Here is a 23,482-nt window from a genome sequence, read left to right on the forward strand (position 1 = left end):
CATTTGCCTAATAATTCTGCACTCCCTGTACATCATTGAAAGAAGAAGAGTAAAAAAAATGTGTTTATAAGAAATAGAGTTGTACAAATGTTGTATGAATAGAATAGACGTTGTTAATATGTTAATATATGTAGCGCTGCGGAATCTGTTGGCGCTCTACAAATAACCGATAATAATAAATAATAATAATATGTACATTTGCAAAAAAATATGAAAATAAAAACATTGAAGAATATATGCTCAACAAACCAAGGCATAACTTCTGAAAGATGCCAAAATGAGTCAAGTGGGCATATTTATCAATGTGTGAGCGGACATCATACGATGTAGCGTATCATGTCCGCCGCACATCGATAAATGCCGACAGCATACGCTGTATAGTTCTTGTGAACTGCTTGTGCAATGCCGCCCCCTGCAGATTCGTGTCCAATCGGCCGCTAGCAGGGGGTGTCAATCAACCCGATCGTATTCGATCGGGTTGATTTCTGTCCGCTGCCTCAGAGCAGGCGGACAAGTTATGGAGCAGCGGTCTTTAGAGCACTGCTTCATAACTTCGGTTTCCGGCGAAACAAGGGGCATCAAGCTCCATACGGATCTTGATAAATCTGCCCCAAGATGTCAAAACTGTTGAAATAGGAAAGCCCAAAAATCCAGGCCTGGATTACAAGTGCCGCACTTTTTTGTGCTTTGCTCGAGCGTAGACTTCGCTAGAAGTAATTTTATCCTGATTATTTAGAATATTTTAGGACATCTATAAAAAAAAAATTATATATATTTTTTTTATATCTTATGTTTAATATTTCAATAGCGCGCATTGAGGTTAGCAATTATTCATGTGGACTAACCCAATACCGTGTTAGACCTAAATTACAAAATGTAAAGAGTGATACGCATATTTTACACTCCTATGTTCTCCACAGATAAAAAAAAAACGTAATTTTTATTATTAACTATAAATTTCTATATATCTGATAATGTGACATAGATATCTAGTTACTTATATATCTATAGGAATAGATATATAGGTGTAGGTATATACAGATATATATAGAAATATGTATTTACAATAGCAATTACATTATCCTGTATGTTAAGAACATTGGAATGTGAAATATATACAGTAAATATACAGTAAAACACATAAATGTAAAAATAAATATTTACACATACACACACACACACAATACATACATATATTTAGACATGTATAATATGTATATATACAATATAGCCCTTTACAGTCAAGCACATTGTCATATACTATATACCTTTTAACCCTTACAGCTTATTTTTGTTTTAATATTTATATGAATAATTTTTATTAGATAGTATTTGAGTGTAACTGGGATTTGAAATATATTCATATTGTGTTTAGTGCAACTTTTACGCAAGAGCACTACCCTTTACCCAAGGGTTTCAGCTGTACAAACCCAATGAGCTTGAAATGTGATTGAGCTCTCATGATCGCGTTTACTTTCAACCTTGTAATCTAGCCCAGAGTTTTCAAACGAATAGTAATGGCTTCAAATCTGAAAACCCCACAAAAAAAACTAACTAACTGTGAAGCAGTTTGTATAATTCTTTTGATCAATGGAATGGACCCCATTATGGGCCAGATTACAAGTAGAGCGCTCCTGCAAGTGTGCTTATTCCGCTAGAAGTAAACTTTCTACGCACGTCAAGTAGCGCATAAATTACAACTTAAAAGTAACAAGTTTTCGCTCATGCGCTAACCTAATGCGTGCAAAAAGCTAAAGTTAGAATACTGTGTTAATGTATTCCCCCATAGAAGTCAATTGAGTAAAAAAAGTGGAAAAAATCTAACACCCTATTCGCACGCAAACCAGATTGCATCTTCTCAAGTGTGCTAAACCAATATGAAAATATTAATGTTTCACATTCCAATATTCTTCACATAGCAGAATATGTTCTATTTATTCATAAATAAATATTTCTTCATATATTTGATGGTATTTTGGTACAATATATATACCTATATATATATATATATATATATATATATATATATATATATATATATATATATATATATATATATATATATATATATATATAGTCAATTCCAACATAGGACTGCACTCACTGGATTTTACGAAAAAATACTTTTTTATTGTGGTAACGTTTTGGAGTCCACAGGACAAAGGAAGGTCTGAGGAAGGGGTCTGTGGACTCCGAAACGTTACCACAATAAAAAAGTATTTTGTCTTAAAATCCAGTGAGTGCAGTCCTATGTTGGAATTGACTGTGAATATTACTGACTTGGCACCCTGGTTGGCGACTAAAAGACATTGTGAGTGCGGATACACATGGAGGATATATATATATAGATATAGGAATATTTATTTATAAATTATTATAAGATATTCTATGTGCAGAACATCGGAATGTGGAATATTTACAGTAAATACACAGTATAACACTATATTAAAAATAAATACTGCATAAATATGTTTTTTCATGTTTTCATCTACTTAAAGGGACAGTCTATTACAAATAATCTTCCCTGATTCAGATAGGGCATGCATTTTTAAACAACTTTCCAATTTACTTTTATCATTAAATTTGCTTTCCCTCTCTTGGTAGTCTTTGCTGAAAGCTAAACCTAAGTAGGCTCAAACTGATTTCTAAACTGTTAAAAACCGCCTCTTATCTCAGTGCAATTTGACAGTTTTTGGCAGTTAGACAGTGCTAGGTCATGTGTGCCATATAGATAACATTGTGCTCACTGGATGGAATTATTTAGAGGGGCAGTCTACTCCAAAATTGTTATTGTTTAAAAAGATACTTAAGCCCTTCATTACACATTCCCCAGTTTTGCATAACCAACACAGTTATATTTCACCTTTGTGATTACCTTGTTTCTAAGCCTCTGCAGACTGCCTCCTTATCTCAGTTCTTTTGATAGACATGCATTTTAGTGAATCAGTGCTAGATCTTAATTAACTCCACGGGAGTGAGCACAATGTTATCTATATGACACACATGAACTAACAGTGTCTTACTGTCAAAATGCACTGAGATAAGAGGCAGTTCAATTGCTTAGAAATTAGCATATGAGCCTACCTAGGTTTAGCTTTCAACAAAGAATACCAAGAGAGCAAAGCAAATTTGATGATAAAAGTAAATAGGAAAGCTATTTAAAATTGCGTGCCCTATCTGAATTATCATGAAAGTTTAATTTTGACTAGGCTGTCCCTTTAAGAGTCAGCACTGATTGACTAAAATGCAAGTCTGTTAAAAGATCTGAGACAAGTGGCCAGTCTGTAGAGGCTTAGGGGCATATTTATTCATGTGCGAGCGAACATGATACGATGTAGTGTATCATGTCCACCTCACATCGATCATACGCTGTCGGCATTTATCATTGCACCAGCAGTTCTTGTGAACTGCTGGTTCAATGCCGGCCTCTGCAGATCCGCTAGCAGGGGGTGTCAATCAACTCGATCGTATTTGATCGGGTTGATTTCTGTACGCGACCTCAGAGCAGGCGGACAAGTTATGGAGCAGCGGTCTTTAGATAAATCAGCCCCTTAGAAACAAGGTAATCACAGAGGTAAAAAGTGTATTAATATAACAGTGTTGGTTATGCAAAACTGGGGTATGGGTAATAAAGGGATTATCTATATTTTTAAACGATAAAAATTCTGGAGTAGACTGTCCCTTTAACTGCAAAGGGCTCCAATGCACACACACACACACACACACACACACACATATATACTGTGTGTGTGTGTATATATATATATATATATATATATATATATATATATATATATATATATATATATATATATATACAAATATCCAGACAGGTGCACTCACTGTGACATAAGACATCCGCCGGGGTGCTGCGCTGAAAACATATAGCAATATCCGTTCAACCCCTCAAGGTAGAAAAACGCTTCACTCTCCGGTCTCTTTCAAAATCCTTTATTAAGTATCCAGCATCATATGACAAAATTCCCAAACGTTTCGATACCAATTGGTATCTTTTTCAATGGGTAATCAGAACATATCTATCCCAGGAATCTTCTTTTGGGATAGATATGTTCTGATTACCCATTGAAAAAGATACCAATTGGTATCGAAACGTTTGGGAATTTTGTCATATGATGCTGGATACTTAATAAAGGATTTTGAAAGAGACCGGAGAGTGAAGCGTTTTTCTACCTTGAGGGGTTGAACGGATATTGCTATATATATATATATATATATATATATATATATATGTATATATATATATATGTTTATATGTCTGTAAATACATATATACACACATAAATACATATATACACACTTAAATACACATATACACACATAAATACATATATACACACATAAATACATATGTACACACATAAATACATATATACACACATAAATACATATGTACACACATAAATACATATATACACACATAAATACATATATACACACATAAATACATATATTCACACATAAATACATATGTACACACATATAAACACATATATATAAATATTTACACATGTATATGTATGTTAAAGCCCTTTACCTGCCTTTTTTTTCACCTGAGACCTCATATCTTTAAGCCCTTCTAACTTTTTTGTGTAATATTTTTTAAAATAATTTTTTTATTAGATACTGTTTTTATGAGTGTAACTGTACTTTTCAATGTATTTTTTATGACCTAGATTTGGAGTTTGGCGTTAGCCGTGAAAACCAGCGTTAGAGGCTCCTAACGCTGGTTTTAGGCTACCGCCGGTATTTGGAGTCACTCAAAATAGGGTCTAACGCTCACTTTTCATCCGCGACTTTTCCATACCGCAGATCCCCTTACGTCAATTGCGTATCCTATCTTTTCAATGGGATCTTTCTAACTCTGGTATTTAGAGTCGTTTCTGAAGTGAGCGTTAGACATCTAACGACAAAACTCCAGCCGCAGGAAAAAAGTCAGTAGTTAAGAGCTTTCTGGGCTAACGCCGGTTTATAAAGCTCTTAACTACTGTACTCTAAAATACACTAACACCCATAAACTACCTATGTACCCCTAAACCGAGGTCCCCCCACATCGCCGACACTCAAATAATTTTTTTTAACCCCTAATCTGCCCACCGCCACCTACGTTATCCTTATGTACCCCTAATCTGCTGCCCCTAACACCGCCAACCCCTATATTATATTTATTAACCCCTAATCTGCTCCCCACAACGTCGCAGCCAGCTACCTACACTTATTAACCCCTAATCTGCCGACCGCAAAGCGCCGCCAGCTACATTATCCTTATGTACCCCTAATCTGCTGCCCCTAACACCGCCGACCCCTATATTTATTAACCCCTAATCTGCCCCCCACAACGTCGCAGCCAGCTACCTACAATAATTAACCCCTAATCTGCCGACCGCAAAGCGCCGCCACCTACGTTATCCTTATATACCCCTAATCTGCTGCCCCTAACACCGCCGACCCCTATATTATATTTATTAACCCCTAATCTGCCCCCCACAACGTCGCCTCCACCTGCCTACACGTATTAACCCCTAATCTGCCGACCGGAGCTCACCGCTATTCTAATAAATGTATTAACCCCTAAAGCTAAGTCTAACCCTAACACTAACACCCCCCTAAGTTAAATATAATTTACATCTAACGAAATTAATTAACTCTTATTAAATAAATTATTCCTATTTAAAGATAAATACTTACCTGTAAAATAAATCCTAATATAGCTACAATATAAATTATAATTATATTATAGCTATTTTAGGATTTATATTTATTTTACAGGTAACTTTGTATTTATTTTAACCAGGTACAATAGCTATTAAATAGTTAAGAACTATTTAATAGCTAAAATAGTTAAAATAATTACAAAATTACCTGTAAAATAAATACTAACCTAAGTTACAATTAAACCTAACACTACACTATCAATAAATTAATTAAATAAACTACCTACAATTACCTACAATTAACCTAACACTACACTATCAATAAATTAATTAAATACAATTCCTACAAATAAATACAATTAAATAAACTAGCTAAAGTACAAAAAATAAAAAAGAACTAAGTTACAAAAAATAATAAAATATTTACAAACATAAGAAAAATATTACAACAATTTTAAACTAATTACACCTACTCTAAGCCCTCTAATAAAACAACAAAGACCCCCAAAATAAAAAATGCCCTACCCTATTCTAAATTACTAAAGTTCAAAGCTCTTTTACCTTACCAGCCCTGAACAGGGCCCTTTGCGGGGCATGCCCCAAGAAGTTCAGCTCTTTTGCCTGTAAAAAAAAACATACAATACCCCCCCAACATTACAACCCACCACCCACATACCCCTAATCTAACCCAAACCCCCCTTAAATAAACCTAACACTAAGCCCCTGAAGATCTTCCTACCTTATCTTCACCCTGCCAGGTTCACCTATCCGTCCTGAAGAGCTCCTCCGATGTCCTGATCCAAGCCCAAGCGGGGGGCTGAAGAGGTCCATGATCCGGCTGAAGTTGATCGGAACAGCCAATAGAATGCGAGCTCAATCTGATTGGCTGATTGAATCAGCCAATCGGATTGAACTTGAATCTGATTGGCTGATTCCATCAGCCAATCAGAATTTTCCTACCTTAATTCCGATTGGCTGATAGAATCCTATCAGCCAATCAGAATTCGAGGGACGCCATCTTGGATGACGTCCCTTAAAGGAGCCTTCATTCGTCGTTAGTCCGTCGGGCCAGCAGGATGTTCCGCGTCGGAGGTCTGCAAGATGGATCCGGAAGAAAGAAGATTGAAGATGCCGTTGATAGAAGACTTCATCCGGATCATGGACCTCTTCAGCTCCCGCTTGGATGAAGACTTCAGCCGGATCATGGACCTCTTCAGCTCCCGCTTGGATGAAGACTTCAGCCGGATCATGGACCTCTTCAGCCCCCCGCTTGGGCTTGGATCAGGACATCGGAGGAGCTCTTCAGGACGGACCGGTGAACCTGGCAGGGTGAAGATAAGGTAGGAAGATCTTCAGGGGCTTAGTGCTAGGTTTATTTAAGGGGGGTTTGGGTTAGATTAGGGGTATGTGGGTGGTGGGTTGTAATGTTGGGGGGGGGGGGTATTGTATGTTTTTTTTTACAGGCAAAAGAGCTGAACTTCTTGGGGCATGCCCCACAAAGGGCCCTGTTCAGGGTTGGTAAGGTAAAAGAGCTTTGAACTTTAGTAATTTAGAATAGGGTAGGGCATTTTTTATTTTGGGGGTCTTTGTTGTTTTATTAGGGGGCTTAGAGTAGGTGTAATTAGTTTAAAATTGTTTTAATATTTTTCTTATGTTTGTAAATATTTTTTTATTTTTTGTAACTTAGTTCTTTTTTATTTTTTGTACTTTAGCTAGTTTATTTAATTGTATTTATTTGTAGGAATTGTATTTAATTAATTTATTGATAGTGTAGTGTTAGGTTAATTGTAGGTAGTTTATTTAATTAATTTATTGATAGTGTAGTGTTAGGTTTAATTGTAACTTAGGTTAGTATTTATTTTACAGGTAATTTTGTAATTATTTTAACTATTTTAGCTATTAAATAGTTCTTAACTATTTAATAGCTATTGTACCTGGTTAAAATAAATACAAAGTTACCTGTAAAATAAATATAAATCCTAAAATAGCTATAATATAATTATAATTTATATTGTAGCTATATTAGGATTTATTTTACAGGTAAGTATTTATCTTTAAATAGGAATAATTTATTTAATAAGAGTTAATTAATTTCGTTAGATGTAAATTATATTTAACTTAGGGGGGTGTTAGTGTTAGGGTTAGACTTAGCTTTAGGGGTTAATACATTTATTAGAATAGCGGTGAGCTCCAGTCGGCAGATTAGGGGTTAATAATTGAAGTTAGGTGTCGGCGATGTTAGGGAGGGCAGATTAGGGGTTAATACTATTTATTATAGGGTTAGTGAGGCGGATTAGGGGTTAATAACTTTATTATAGTAGCGCTCAGGTCCGGTCGGCAGATTAGGGGTTAATAAGTGTAGGCAGGTGGAGGCGACGTTGTGGGGGGCAGATTAGGGGTTAATAAATATAATATAGGGGTCGGCGATGTTAGGGCAGCAGATTAGGGGTACATAGGGATAATGTAAGTAGCGGCGGTTTACAGAGCGGCAGATTAGGGGTTAATAATAATATGCAGGGGTCAGCAATAGCGGGGGCGGCAGATTAGGGGTTAATAAGTGTAAGGCTAGGGGTGTTTAGACTCGGGGTACATGTTAGAGTGTTAAGTGCAGACGTAGGAAGGGTTACCGCATAGCAAACAATGGGGCTGCGTTAGGAGCTGAACGCGGCTTTTTTGCAGGTGTTTGGTTTTTTTTCAGCTCAAACAGCTCCATTGTTTCCTATGGGGGAATCGTGCACGAGCACGTTTTTGAGGCTGGCCGCTTGCGTAAGCAACTCTGGTATCGAGAGTTGAAGATGCGTTAAAAATGCTCTACGCTCCTTTTTTGGAGCCTAACGCAGCCATTCTGTGGACTCTCAATACCAGAGTTATTTTTATGGTGCGGCCAGAAAAAAGCCGGCGTTAGTTTTTCGGGTCGTTACGGACAAAACTCCAAATCTAGCCGTATGTGTTTTGTGTAACTTTTTTGTTTCGCGAAGCAGTTATCCAGAGCTCTGAGCACGTTCTATCCCAAAACGTGTTAACTTTAATTGTGATCAAGCGATTGCGTTTACTTTCATCTTGTAATTTGAGCAAGACATCCGATGCACACAGACAGCGCGATAAACCCTTTTTCGCTTGTGCGTAACTGTTAGCGTGCCATCTGGCCCTATATAAATATGTATATATGTGTGTTTCTCTGTTTAGAGGGGGATTAATGGTACAATAACTGCAATATAATATATAATTATTACAGGAACTAATCTGAATAACAGGCCACACAATAGCACAACATGACTAGTCATTTAGTAAACAGATTCCTGATAAATCAGCGCAGGTGGCTGAGACAATTTTGATTTAATATGTTTATTTGATGCATTGTGATACTATAATTAAATGGTACATTGACATTCCTGCTGAGATACAGTGAAGTGAGAGTTGGGAAGTGCTTGGAAATTACTATGAGCACACTTTTTCTGTTACTGTATCTTCAAGGTTTCTGAATAATTTCCATTGCTATTGTGTGATACATTATGCTGGCGCCCTCTTGTGGTCCTATTAAAAAAAAAAAGAAAGAAAGCTGAAATAATTGAAATTTGGTAAGAATATATAATTTATACGTGTTACAAACCTATTCTATTAGTTGACAAAAATAATTAACTAATGAAAATACTAATCCTGACCCACTAAAATATCTGTTCTAATGACAGCATAGGAATTTAGCGGCCTTTTAATTACCAAAAAGCAATGTCAAAGCCATATATGTCTGCTATTTCTGAACAAAGGGGATCCCAGAGAAGCATTTACAACCATTTGTGCCATGATTGCACAAGCTGTTTATAAATAATTTCAGTGAGAAACCTAAAGTTTGTGAAAAAGTTAACATTTTTTTTTATTTGATCGCATTTGGCGGTGAAATGGTGGCATGAAATATACCAAAATGGGCCTAGATCAATACTTTCGGTTGTCTACTAAAAAACAAAAATATATAGTTTTGATAGGTAAATATAAAAAAGGCTCTATTTCTGTTTAAATGTAGTGATGGCAAAAAATGCTAAAAAAAACGTTTTTGTCTGAAATGCCCGGTACTTAAGGGGTTAAAGTTCACTATAAAATGCACCTAGTAGACAGATTATTGCAATATTAAATAATATCTAAAGACACATGAGACCCTCATTTGAAAATGGGTAATCCCCTTCTTTCTTGTGAGGAGTATTGTGAAAATGTAAATTATCTTTAGGGGATAGGAGCAGACCAGTAGGGCTGGGGGATATTTGTATTGGCTACACGTATCCTGCAGAGAAACCTGGGTATAATTAGAGGATTAAGAAACAGCAGGATTAGATTCCTATTTTCTTTTCCAGTAATAAAAGTGTGACTGTATGAAATAGAGATATGAAGTTGTGTGTTTTAAAACAAATGTCTTTGTGTGCTGCACAAGAATAAATCCGAAAAGAGCAGAATTCTGCTGGCGGCCGCCATATTCAGCATTCGTTTTAAAGCGAAACACATGTATGCAGATCCTTAGCATTTAAACTGAAAATTACATTATTTATCCCTCTTTAAAATGTATTATAAATATTTCATGTAAAGTTAAAATCTTGAAATATTTACTATATAGGGTTTAATAATAAAATGGATATTGCTGGTACAATGGTGCAATAAGGAAATATGCTAATGTATTGGAGTATTTTCTTATTGCAGCTTTACGAGGGGTTCAACACATTGTTATTGTCGCCTCCAGATTGGCAATGTTCTTCAACTTCAGAGTTGAAAAAAGGCAGTGATTGGCGGCTATGCACATATGCTGCTTGTGATTGTCTCACTGTCCTGTGTTTTTATTTCTGAACCTATAATTCATTGCCAATCCAGAGTTTACTTTAACTGTGTTTTAACCCCTTTACCATGGTTTAACACATATTTATAGGCAAGCAATAGTGTAATAAGAAAGAAATTGAATGTATTAGATCAGTTCTGTATTCCAATCGTATGTCCGTCCCTTTATTTATTTATAAGGCACCAGAATATTCTATATAATTATACAAATACAAGTCAGGCAAGAAAACTGACACATTAGGATCATGTATGTGAGATTGTCATCCAGAAAAGCTTTTTAAGAGGTGAGAGTTGAAAAAGTATACATTTTATTTAACTTTCATGTTCATATTCAAAGAAGATATATGTATGTAAATAATCTAATGTATATGTGTATATTGTTATTAAGGAACAGGTCTTTTTTGAATAATTGTCCAATGGTAATACATAAATAGGGATGGGCAAATGTGCTGATAGTGTAAGTCGCTTGGTAGAATGAATAGTCCTGTGGACATTTATTTTGGACAATCGAATGTTGCTAAGAACAAAAATACATTATAATTCGGTAATCGAATGTTATTTCTGGTTTTTGAATGTAACATTCGATTTAACAAACACTATTCAGAAGTTCAATAGTACATGTGGTAGGAATTTAGTACATTTATTCATAATAGATACAAATATATTTTTTCTATTTCGAATATTGTATAATTCAAATACAACATTTAAAGTGAATGTAAAATTAAGTATAATCGATCACGCCATCTGAAAAATCATTTGAAAATAACGATAGTTTAATTAATCATTTTCTCAGCAACATTATGCTACTCACAAAATAGAAGTTTAAAGTCTCTCTCCCTTCGCGCCGCTTCTCCGCCCGACATCAATCATTATTGATTGACATATACTTAAAATACTCGCCGCTAATCATAGTTTCCCCCCTGGGGCATTCGTTCCCTTTCCTGCAACGTCACTTTATTTTTATGCACATGCGCTAATCCAAAATTTGCGTATGGATTCTAGATGCGCGTCCACGATTTGCACATGCTCAATATCGTTGCCATCGCAAAATCTGACTTCTCATCCGATCTTTCTAAGTAAGTATAGCTGCTGTATTTCTGCGGAGTTAGCAAAACCGGGTTAAATTATCACCAGTCAATTTAACGTTGTTCTTCAATCTTATAATCTAAATGCTGCTGCGCTCTCTGCTCTTATAGTATTCAATGAATGTATCATTAATTGAATACTATGTTACTATTGACGTATAGCTGGAATTTGCGCCTGTGCTGGGCTGAGATTTGTGCATGCGCAGGACCACGCTATCTCGGGAGCGTGCATCAGACTTACGTATACAGTGAGTTGGACCGCTGTATACGTCAAACATGTAAAACCAGGAAGTCGGCTCTGGGAGGAGTTTGATAGGAAACGGTACAATTATTGAATTATATTTTATGATAAAAATGTTACTGATATTAAAAAAAAAAAAGATAGCGACTTCACCTTCACTTTAAAGAAAGCATTAGAAATACTATTACAAATATAGTGATTCAAATATTTCTAATTTGAATATTGCAAAATTTGATTTAAATACCAATTTGATTGTTATACCCTGTCCAGTGTTACGGAATTTTGTGGCGCTATACAAGTAAATGATAATAATAATAATGTTGCCCATAGATCATTAGCCGCAAATAGTGCTAAGAAAATAACAAAACATGATTTACAATAATACTTTTGTTGAGTCAATAAGATATAAAAAGTTATTTAATGGCGCGGTTGTGTTAATGAACATCAATTTTGTTATTTTCCTGGCACAAAAGTATTTACTTTGATGGAGGAGATTCAGAAAAACCTGTTCAATAGCTTTACTTTTCTTCAAATGACCTGAAAAGTAAGGGTTAATGTCTGCTAAAGTTACACAAATTTCCTGCCAAGCTATTTTTACTCTATCTCCTGCCCTTTCTGACCTCATTACAAAGATTTTGTGGTGTCCTTCCCCATATCCCATATCCTACAAGAGTAGTTTTTTCATATCTGCTTTGTGGCCCCCTTGGATTTGCTATTGAAATGTTGTGATACCTTTGATTTATATATATATATTTGCCTGGGATACCCAAAGAACGTCTTTGACGTAAATACAATGACACAAATTCAGCTAACTGTAAACATTTGTTAGTAAAATAAACTGTAGAACATTGTCTGTTTATAGTTCATAGCTAAGGCAGTTGAAGCTCAAAGCAAGATGTCACAAGCAATTTAGGAGACTTTCCTTCTCTGTCACACTGTCAGCTGTGGATATCTCAGGGTGTGTTTCACTATAAAAAGGGAATGATTATGAATACTACTCTTTTAATAGTACTCTCATTTATATTAATAGTAAATCAAAAACATATATTCATTATTTGTATTTATTAAACTATTATGTAGAAACAGAAAATCAGAGATGCAGTGTTTATAAATAAATCCATTTGTCCCACACTATCTACCTGATATACCATTATAATGCCACAACAAATCCTTCATTTCTAACTAACCACCACATGTCAAATACCATTCTCATCCTGATCCCTGTGTAATGCTGTTATGTTTTACCTGCTATAAAACCCACAGTCTTACTCAATAGCACAAATGAAGTCCTCTTGCTAAAACCATATATCTTACATTCTACAAACTGACATACACACTAATCATTCCTACCTTACCAAAGCACTTTATTTATAACATAACCTATTATATTTACATTATATAGATGCATATATAGTATGTACACATGGATTCCATCACTTGCACCTGATTATACAACAACATTTTAGGCAGGAAACCGAGGCTATTGAAAATACATTAACCCAAACCACTATGCAGTGATATTTAGATTTCATCTGTAATATATACATGTGATTGTAAAATCGTATTCATTTATTTTATAAAACTGTTAAATTGTACATGATATGGAATAACTCTTTGTTTTACTCTCTCTTTCTTCAAAATTCAGTTGTGATTTGCACAATGCTTGTTTAGATACAGGCATTTATAATGTCATTGCCAACATTCATTTTCTTTTATTCTTAAAAGTCTTTTTTTCTGCCTCTGTTAAATAGATGCTGAATCAGAGGTAGCGGGAGCCCCCGCTGCACCATTGGATGTGGAGTGTCTTGACGCTAACAAGGACTATGTGATTATCTCGTGGAAACAGCCAGCGGTAGATGGTGGGAGCCCAATCCTAGGCTATTTTATTGACAGGTTAGAACTATTACATTTGTATGTAGTAAATGCATCATTTGCACATTTTAAATGTTAGACATTCATTAATTCTTTTTTTCTTTTGGAAATGTTATATACTTTTGATCATTCGAAATGTCATTACAAAATTTAAGAAAGAGGATTGTGCCATTTGTTATTATATAAGGTAATCAGTTTTGTTATTATTATTATATGTCTACAAAAGTCCATGTGTATTATAGGATATAAAACTTTTGCATTAATCTGAAAGAAAAAAGAATCAGCCAATGCCAGGATTTAATTGAGGGATGAGCAAATCTTTCCAAAATACAAACATTCTTATTTGACTACAGAGGTCTTTTGAAAATCCAATGGAGATGCTTAAAGGGCCACTAAACCCAAAATCTTTCTTTCATGATTCAGATAGAACATACAAATTTAAACAACATTACAATTTACTTCTATTATTTATTTTGCTTCATTTTTTAGATATCCTTATTTGAAGAAAAAGCAATGCACATAGGTGAGCCAATCACATGAGGCTTCTATGTGCAGCAACCAATCAGCAGCTACTGAGCATATCTAGATATGCTTTTCAGCAAAGAATATCAAGAGAATAAAACAAATTAGATAATAGAAGTAAATTAGAAAGATGTTTAAAATTGCATTCTCTTTCTAAATCATGAAATAAAAAATGTGGGTTTCATGTCCCTTTAAGCGGCTGTTATATTCGTGCTGAATGACTGATGTATAAGTGGTTTGGTAGGACTATGGCATATATCCTAGTGCTCACATTTATAAGCAACCATTGAATAACCTTTGAAATGTTAATCAGACAGTTGCAAAAATATTCTAGTAACCAGCTATCACGACTACATTAATTGGAAATCTGGGTTTCTGCTGTGCCAAAGCCAATAAAAGTGTTGTATCAATAAAATAAAAAATAAAAAATAAGATGATTAAAAAGTAATACCTATATATAAAATCATGTATGTGTATATATATATATATATATATATATATATATATATATATATATATATATATACACACACAGTATGTATGTATATAGGTAAAATATATATTGTGCAAAAACCCATCATATATATATATATATATACTTATGAATAAATAGAACATATTCTGCTATGTGAACAACACTGGAATGTGAAATATTTATATTTTCATGTCGGGTTAGTACACTTGAGAATATGCGATCGGGTTTGCACGTGAGTAGGGTGTCAGGTTTTTTCCACTATTTTTGTTCCATTGACTTCTATGGGGCAGGTGCATATTACCACTTAGGCACACAAGGCATGTGCCTAGGGCAGCAGCTTGGGAGGGGGGCGGCACATTTTGGAGCCTCTGAAGGAGTCTGACTCCACTCTCCAGTCCTCACTCGAGTGTACTTGTGGAGTCTCTGGCCCATGGCACTACCAATCTTCCATCATGCATCCACTGTGCTCCACCTCCCCCTCCCTCAGTTGCCCACCCAACAAATGGAGCCATTCATCTGCCACGCTCCCTCACCCAGACACAGGGCTGGACTGGATTGAACCCAGAGAACAGTAGTTGGGAGGGAGAAACTTGCCCTGAGCGCTTCACACACCACAAGCCCCTCTCCTACAGCACCGTGAAAAGGAGTGAGAGACTTTACTAATTATCAATATATTTGTTTGCAATAATGCTTCTTTGAAAATTGCAGCTTTTTTGATAACTTTTCCTGCATGTTTGTGCCAGCGATGTGGGCATGTGTAAAGAACAATATGCATACACTCTGTTTTAAAGAAGTATTTTAGCACACATCTTTACTGCACTTATGGTTGTAAATGGAATATAGATATACTTTTTGTGCCTCTTAGATATCACTTTTAAAACGTGATATAACCGTGTACTATAAATATATAATTTTATCGTACTGTAATGTGTAGCATGGTAGAAGAGTAGAGCTAGTTGCAAATTGGGCCATAATCTTTCCTAAAACTGTTAAGATTTCACCTAACATTCAGGTAGATTACAAGTTATGCGCGATAGAACGCAACAAAAAGTTATATCACCCTCCATAGCGCTGCCATTACAAGTTTTCAAACAGACGGCTTGTGCGTGCGATATGGTTGCGCTGAGCTCCATACCGCACAAAATAAAAGCGCTGTTTTGACTTGCTCGTGGAAGCTTTTCCCATAGACATCATTGGGAAGAGCATGTTAGAAAAAAACTAACACCTGCGATCGCGGAATGAAAAGCTCCGTAACGCAGCCCCATTGATGTCTATGGGGAAAAAAAGTTATGTTTAAATCTAACACCCTAACATAAAAACCATGTTTAAACAACCCTAATCTGCTGCCCCCGACATCGCCGACACCTACATAAGTTATTAACCTCTAATCTGCCGCTCCAGACATTGCTGCCACTATGAAAATTCATTAACCCCTATTCCGCCTCTCCCTGCCACTGGCGCCACTATAATAAACCTATTAACCCCTAAACCGCAAGCCCCCCACAACGAAATATACTAAATTAAACTATTAACCCCTAAACCGAAAGCCCCCAACATAGCAATAAACTAATTTAAACTAGTAACCCCTAAACCTAACGCCCCCTAACTTTATATTAAAATTACAATTTCCCTATCTTAAATTAAATTAAAACTTACCTGTCAAATTCAAAAAACTAAGTTTAAACTAACAATTAAACTAATATAACTATTAAACTGAAATTAAACTAACTACCAATGAAAGAAAACTAAAAAACACATTTAAAAAAATCCTTAACACTACTATAACAATTACAAAGTATCTAATTACAAAAAATACAAAATTACAAAAAAACAGAATTTATGCTTACCTGATAAATTACTTTCTCCAACGGTATGTCCGGTCCACGGCGTCATCCTTACTTGTGGGAATATTCTCTTCCCCAACAGGAAATAGCAAAGAGTCCCAGCAAAGCTGGTCACATGATCCCTCCTAGGCTCCGCCCACCCCAGTCATTCGACCGACGGACAGGAGGAAATATATATAGGAGAAACCATATGATACCGTGGTGACTGTAGTTAGAGAAAATAATTCATCAGACCTGATAAAAAAAAAGGGCGGGCCGTGGACCGGACACACCGTTGGAGAAAGTAATTTATCAGGTAAGCATAAATTCTGTTTTCTCGAACATTGGTGTGTCCGGTCCACGGCGTCATCCTTACTTGTGGGAACCAATACCAAAGCTTTAGGACACGGATGAAGGGAGGGAGCAAATCAGGTCACCTAAACGGAAGGAACCACAGCTTGCAAAACCTTTCTCCCAAAAATAGCCTCCGAAGAAGCAAAAGTATCAAATTTGTAAAATTTGGCAAAAGTGTGCAGTGAAGACCAAGTCGCTGCCTTACATATCTGGTCAACAGAAGCCTCGTTCTTGAAGGCCCATGTGGAAGCCACAGCCCTAGTGGAATGAGCTGTGATTCTTTCAGGAGGCTGCCGTCCGGCAGTCTCATAAGCCAATCGGATAATGCTTTTAAGCCAAAAGGAAAGAGAGGTAGAAGTCGCTTTTTGACCTCTCCTTTTACCAGAATAAACAACAAACAAGGAAGATGTTTGTCTGAAATCTTTAGTAGCCTCTAAATAGAATTTTAGAGCCCGGACTACGTCCAAATTGTGTAACAAACGTTCCTTCTTTGAAACTGGATTCGGACACAAAGAAGGTACAACTATCTCCTGGTTAATATTTTTGTTAGAAACAACTTTCGGAAGAAAACCAGGGTTAGTACGCAAAACCACCTTATCTGCATGGAACACCAGATAGGGCGGAGAACACTGCAGAGCAGATAACTCTGAAACTCTTCTAGCAGAAGAAATTGCAACCAAAAACAAAACTTTCCAAGATAGTAACTTAATATCTATGGAATGTAAAGGTTCAAACGGAACCCCTTGAAGAACTGAAAGAACTAGATTTAGACTCCAGGGAGGAGTCAAAGGTCTGTAAACAGGCTTGATCCTAACCAGAGCCTGAACAAATGCTTGAACATCTGGCACGGCTGCCAGTCTTTTGTGAAGTAAAACAGATAAAGCAGAGATCTGTCCCTTTAGAGAACTTGCAGATAATCCTTTCTCCAAACCTTCTTGTAGAAAGGATAGAATCTTAGGTATTTTTATCTTGTTCCATGGGAATCCTTTGGATTCACACCAACAGATATATTTTTTCCATATTTTATGGTAAATTTTTCTAGTTACAGGCTTTCTAGCCTGAATCAGAGTATGTATTACAGAATCTGAAAACCCACGCTTTGATAAAATCAAGCGTTCAATCTCCAAGCCGTCAGTTGGAGGGAAACCAGATTCGGATGTTCGAATGGACCCTGAACAAGAAGGTCTTGTCTCAAAGGTAGCTTCCATGGTGGAGCCGATGACATATTCACCAGGTCTGCATACCAAGTCCTGCGTGGCCACGCAGGAGCTATCAAGATCACCGAGGCCCTCTCCTGATTGATCCTGGCTACCAGCCTGGGAATGAGAGGAAACGGTGGGAATACATAAGCTAGGTTGAAGGTCCAAGGTGCTACTAGTGCATCTACTAGAGTCGCCTTGGGATCCCTGGATCTGGACCCGTAGCAAGGAACCTTGAAGTTCTGACGAGACGCCATCAGATCCATGTCTGGAATGCCCCATAATTGAGTTATTTGGGCAAAGATTTCCGGATGGAGTTCCCACTCCCCCGGATGGAATGTCTGACGACTCAGAAAATCCGCTTCCCAATTTTCCACTCCTGGGATGTGGATCGCAGACAAGTGGCAGGAGTGATCCTCCGCCCATTGAATTATCTTGGTCACTTCTTTCATCGCCAGGGAACTCCTTGTTCCCCCCTGATGATTGATATATGCAACGGTCGTCATGTTGTCTGATTGAAACCTTATGAATTTGGCCTTTGTTAGTTGAGGCCAAGCTCTGAGAGCATTGAATATCGCTCTCAGTTCCAGAATGTTTATCGGGAGAAGAGACTCTTCCCGAGACCATAGACCCTGAGCTTTCAGGGATTCCCAGACCGCGCCCCAGCCCACCAGACTGGCGTCGGTCGTGACAATGACCCACTCTGGTCTGCGGAAGCTCATTCCCTGTGACAGATTGTCCAGGGTCAGCCACCAATGGAGTGAATCTCTGGTCTTTTGATCTACTTGAATCATCGGAGACAAGTCTGTATAATCCCCATTCCACTGTCTGAGCATGCACAGTTGTAATGGTCTTAGATGAATTCGTGCAAAAGGAACTATGTCCATTGTTGCAACCATCAATCCTATAACTTCCATGCACTGCGCTATGGAAGGACGAGGAACAGAATGAAGTACTTGACAAGAGCTTAGAAGTTTTGATTTTCTGACCTCTGTCAGAAAAATCCTCATTTCTAAGGAATCTATTATTGTTCCCAAGAAGGGAACTCTTGTTGACGGGGACAGAGAACTTTTTTCTTTGTTCACCTTCCATCCGTGAGATCTGAGAAAGGCTAGGACGATGTCCGTATGAGCCTTTGCTTTTGACAAGGACGACGCTTGAATTAGGATGTCGTCCAAGTAAGGTACTACTGCAATGCCCCTTGGTCTTAGAACCGCTAGAAGGGACCCTAGTACCTTTGTGAAAATCCTTGGAGCAGTGGCTAATCCGAATGGAAGTGCCACAAACTGGTAATGCTTGTCCAGAAAAGCGAACCTTAGGAACTGATGATGTTCCTTGTGGATAGGAATATGTAGGTACGCATCCTTTAAATCCACGGTAGTCATAAATTGACTTTCCTGGATGGTGGGTAGGATCGTTCGAATAGTTTCCATTTTGAACGATGGTACCCTGAGAAATTTGTTTAGGATCTTCAGATCCAAAATTGGTCTGAATGTTCCCTCTTTTTTGGGAACTATGAACAGATTGGAATAAAATCCCATTCCTTGTTCTCTTATTGGAACTGGATGTATCACTCCCATCTTTAACAGGTCTTCTACACAATGTAAGAATGCCTGTCTCTTTATTTGGTTTGAGGATAAGTGAGACCTGTGGAACCTTCCCCTTGGGGGTAGTTCCTTGAATTCCAGGAGATAACCTTGAGAAACTATTTCTAGCGCCCAAGGATCCTGAACATCTCTTGCCCAAGCCTGAGCAAAGAGAGAGAGTCTGCCCCCCACTAGATCCGGTCCCGGATCGGGGGCTATCCCTTCATGCTGTTTTGGTAGCAGTGGTAGGCTTCTTGGCCTGCTTACCCTTGTTCCAGCCTTGCATTGGTTTCCAGGCTGGTTTGGGTTGTGAAGTATTACCCTCTTGCTTAGAGGATGCAGAATTAGAGGCTGGTCCATTTCTGCGAAAGGGACGAAAATTAGGCTTATTTTTAGCCTTAAAAGACCTATCCTGTGGGAGGGCGTGGCCCTTTCCCCCAGTGATGTCTGAAATAATCTCTTTCAAATCTGGTCCAAATAATGTTTTACCTTTGAAAGGAATGTTAAGCAATTTTGTCTTGGAAGACACATCCGCTGACCAAGACTTTAGCCAAAGCGCTCTGCGCGCCACAATAGCAAACCCTGAATTTTTCGCCGCTAATCTAGCTAATTGCAAAGCGGCATCTAAAACAAAAGAGTTAGCCAATTTAAGTGCTTGAACTCTGTCCATAACCTCCTCATACGAAGATTCTCTACTGAGCGACTTTTCTAGTTCCTCGAACCAGAAACACGCTGCCATAGTGACAGGAACAATGCATGAAATTGGTTATAGAAGGTAACCTTGCTGTACAAAAATCTTTTTAAGCAAACCCTCTAATTTTTTATCCATAGGATCTTTGAAAGCACAACTATCTTCGATAGGAATAGTAGTGCGTTTGTTTAGAGTAGAAACCGCCCCCTCGACCTTGGGGACTGTCTGCCATAAGTCCTTTCTGGGGTCGACTATAGGAAATAATTTCTTAAATATAGGGGGGGGAACAAAAGGTATGCCGGGCTTTTCCCACTCTTTATTTACTATGTCCGCCACCCGCTTGGGTATAGGAAAAGCGTCGGGGGGCACCGGAACCTCTAGGAACTTGTCCATCTTACATAATTTCTCTGGAATGACCAAATTGTCACAATCATCCAGAGTAGATAACACCTCCTTAAGCAGTGCGTGGAGATGTTCTAATTTAAATTTAAATGTCACAACATCAGGTTCAGCTTGATGAGAAATTTTTCCTGAATCTGAGATTTCTCCATCAGACAAAACCTCCCTCATGGCCCCTTGAGATTGGTGTGAGGGTATGTCAGAACAGTTATCATCAGCGCCCTCTTGCTCTTCAGTGTTTAAAACAGAGCAATCGCGCTTTCTCTGATAAGTAGGCATTTTGGATAAAATATTTGCTATGGAGTTATCCATTACAGCCGTTAATTGTTGCATGGTAATAAGTATTGGCGCACTAGATGTACTAGGGGCCTCCTGTGTGGGCAAAACTGGTGTAGACACAGTAGGGGATGATGTAGTATCATGTTTACTCCCCTCATTTGAGGAATCATCTTGGGCAATATCATTATCTGTGGCATTACTGTCCTTACTTTGTTTGGACACTATGGCACAATTATCACATAAATTTAAATGGGGAGACACATTGGCTTTCATACATATAGAACATAGCTTATCTGATGGTACAGACATGTTAAACAGGCTTAAACTTGTCAACAAAGCACAAAAAACGTTTTAAAATAAAACCGTTACTGTCTCTTTAAATTTCAAACTGAAAACACTTTATTACTGAATATGGGAAAAAGTATGAAGGAATTGTTCAAAAATTACCAAAATTTCACCACAGTGTCTTAAAGCATTAAAAGTATTGCACACCAAATTTCAGAGCTTTAACCCTTAAAATAACGGAACCGGAGCCGTTTTTAAATTTGACCCCTATACAGTCCCAGCTATATGCTTTGCTGATACCCAACCAAGCCCAGAGGGGAATACGATACCAAATGACGCCTTCTAGAAGCTTTTTTAGTGATTCTTAGATCCTCACACATGCATCTGCATGCCTTGCTCTCCAAAAACAACTGCGCAGTAATGGCGCGAAAATGAGGCTCAGTCTATAACTAGAAAGGCCCCCAGACTAAAAAAGGTGTCCAACACAGTGCCTGCCGTTTTTTAAACGTTCCCCAAGATTATAATGCCAATTATTAGCTAGAATCTGCATAATATGCCCCAATAAAGCAATTGTTTTAGCCCATAAAAATGTCTACCAGTTTTTAAGCCCTTTTTTAAGCCCTTTATTCTTTTATGTTTGACTTAGAAAATGGCTTACCGGTCCCCATGAGGGGAAATGACAGCCTTCCAGCATTACATGGTCTTGTTAGAAATATGGCTAGTCATACCTTAAGCAGAAAAGTCTGCTAACTGTTTCCCCCAACTGGAGTTACTTCATCTCAACAGTCCTGTGTGGAAACAGCAATCGATTTTAGTTACTGTCTGCTAAAATCATCTTCCTCTTACAAACAGAAATCTTCATCCTTTTCTGTTTCAGAGTAAATAGTACATACCAGCACTATTTTAAAATAACAAACACTTGATAGAAGAATAAAAACTACATTTAAACACCAAAAAACTCTTAACCATCGCCGTGGAGATGTTGCCTGTGCAACGGCAAAGAGAATGACTGGGATGGGCGGAGCCTAGGAGGGATCATGTGACCAGCTTTGCTGGGACTCTTTGCCATTTCCTGTTGGGGAAGAGAATATTCCCACAAGTAAGGATGACGCCGTGGACCGGACACACCAATGTTGGAGAAATAACAAACACTAAATTACGAAAAATAACAAATAAAATTATTTAAAAAAACCCAACAATTACACCTAATTTAATAGCCCTATAAAAATAGCCCACCTCAAATAAAAAAACCCTAGCCTACAATAAACTACCAATAGCCCTTGAAAGGGCCTTTTGTGGGGCATTGCCCCAAAGAAAATCTTTCGCCTGTAAAAAAAAAAAACACTAAAACCCCCCAACAGTAAAACCCACCACCCAACCAACCCCCCCAAAATAATAAACCTAACTCTAACAAAAACCTAAGCTACCCATTACCCTGAAAATGGCATTTGTATGGGCATTGCCCTTAAAAGGGCTTTCAGCTCTTTTAAGAAAAGCCCAAACCCTAAACTAAAAAAAACCCAACCCAAAAAAGGTTAAAAATCCTAACACTAACCCCCCAAGATCCACTTACAGTTCCTGAAGTCCGGACATCCAGGCGGCGAGAGGTCTTCATCCAGGCGGCGGCTTCTATCTTCATCCAAGCGGCATCTTCTATCTTTATCCCGGTGTCCACCGGGATGAAGATAGAAGACGCCACCGGGATGAAGATAGAAGATGCCGCCTGGATGAAGATAGAAGACGCCGCCTGGATGGATGAAAACCTCGCTGCCTGGATGAAGACCTCTCGCTGCCTGGATGTCCAGACTTCAGGATCAGGAACTGTAAGTGGATCTTCGGGGGTTAGTGTTAGGATTTTTATAACTTTTTTGGGTGTTTTTTTTTAGTTTAGGGTTTGAGCTTTTCTTAAAAGAGCTGAATACCCTTTTCAGGGCAAGCAAAAAGAGCTGAATGCCCTTTTAAGGGCAATGCCCATACAAATGCCCTTTTCAGGGCAATGGGTAGCTTAGATTTTTGTTAGAGTTAGGTTTATTATTTTGGGGGTTGGTATAGGTGCTGGGTTTAACAGTTAGGGGTCTTTGTGTTTGTTTTACAGGTAAAAGAGCCGATTTCTTTGGGGCAATGCCCCACAAAAGGCCCTCTTAAGGGCTATTGGCAGTTTATTGTAGGATAGGAGTTTTTTTT

The 23,482-nt window shown here is 37.6% G+C and overlaps 1 protein-coding gene across 1 annotated transcript in view; it reads left to right on the forward strand.

Annotated features, from left to right (window-relative positions):
- MYOM1 (myomesin 1) overlaps positions 1–23,482 on the forward strand; it is a 216,646-nt gene that overhangs the window by 121,977 nt on the left and 71,187 nt on the right. The window contains exon 11 of the mRNA XM_053714953.1: positions 13,565–13,706. Within this exon, the coding sequence (XP_053570928.1) occupies positions 13,565–13,706 (142 nt within the window). The remainder of the gene's footprint in view (positions 1–13,564; positions 13,707–23,482) is intronic.

Source organism: Bombina bombina, chromosome 5, assembly GCF_027579735.1.
Source record: "Bombina bombina isolate aBomBom1 chromosome 5, aBomBom1.pri, whole genome shotgun sequence".
Taxonomy (NCBI): Eukaryota; Metazoa; Chordata; class Amphibia; order Anura; family Bombinatoridae; genus Bombina; species Bombina bombina.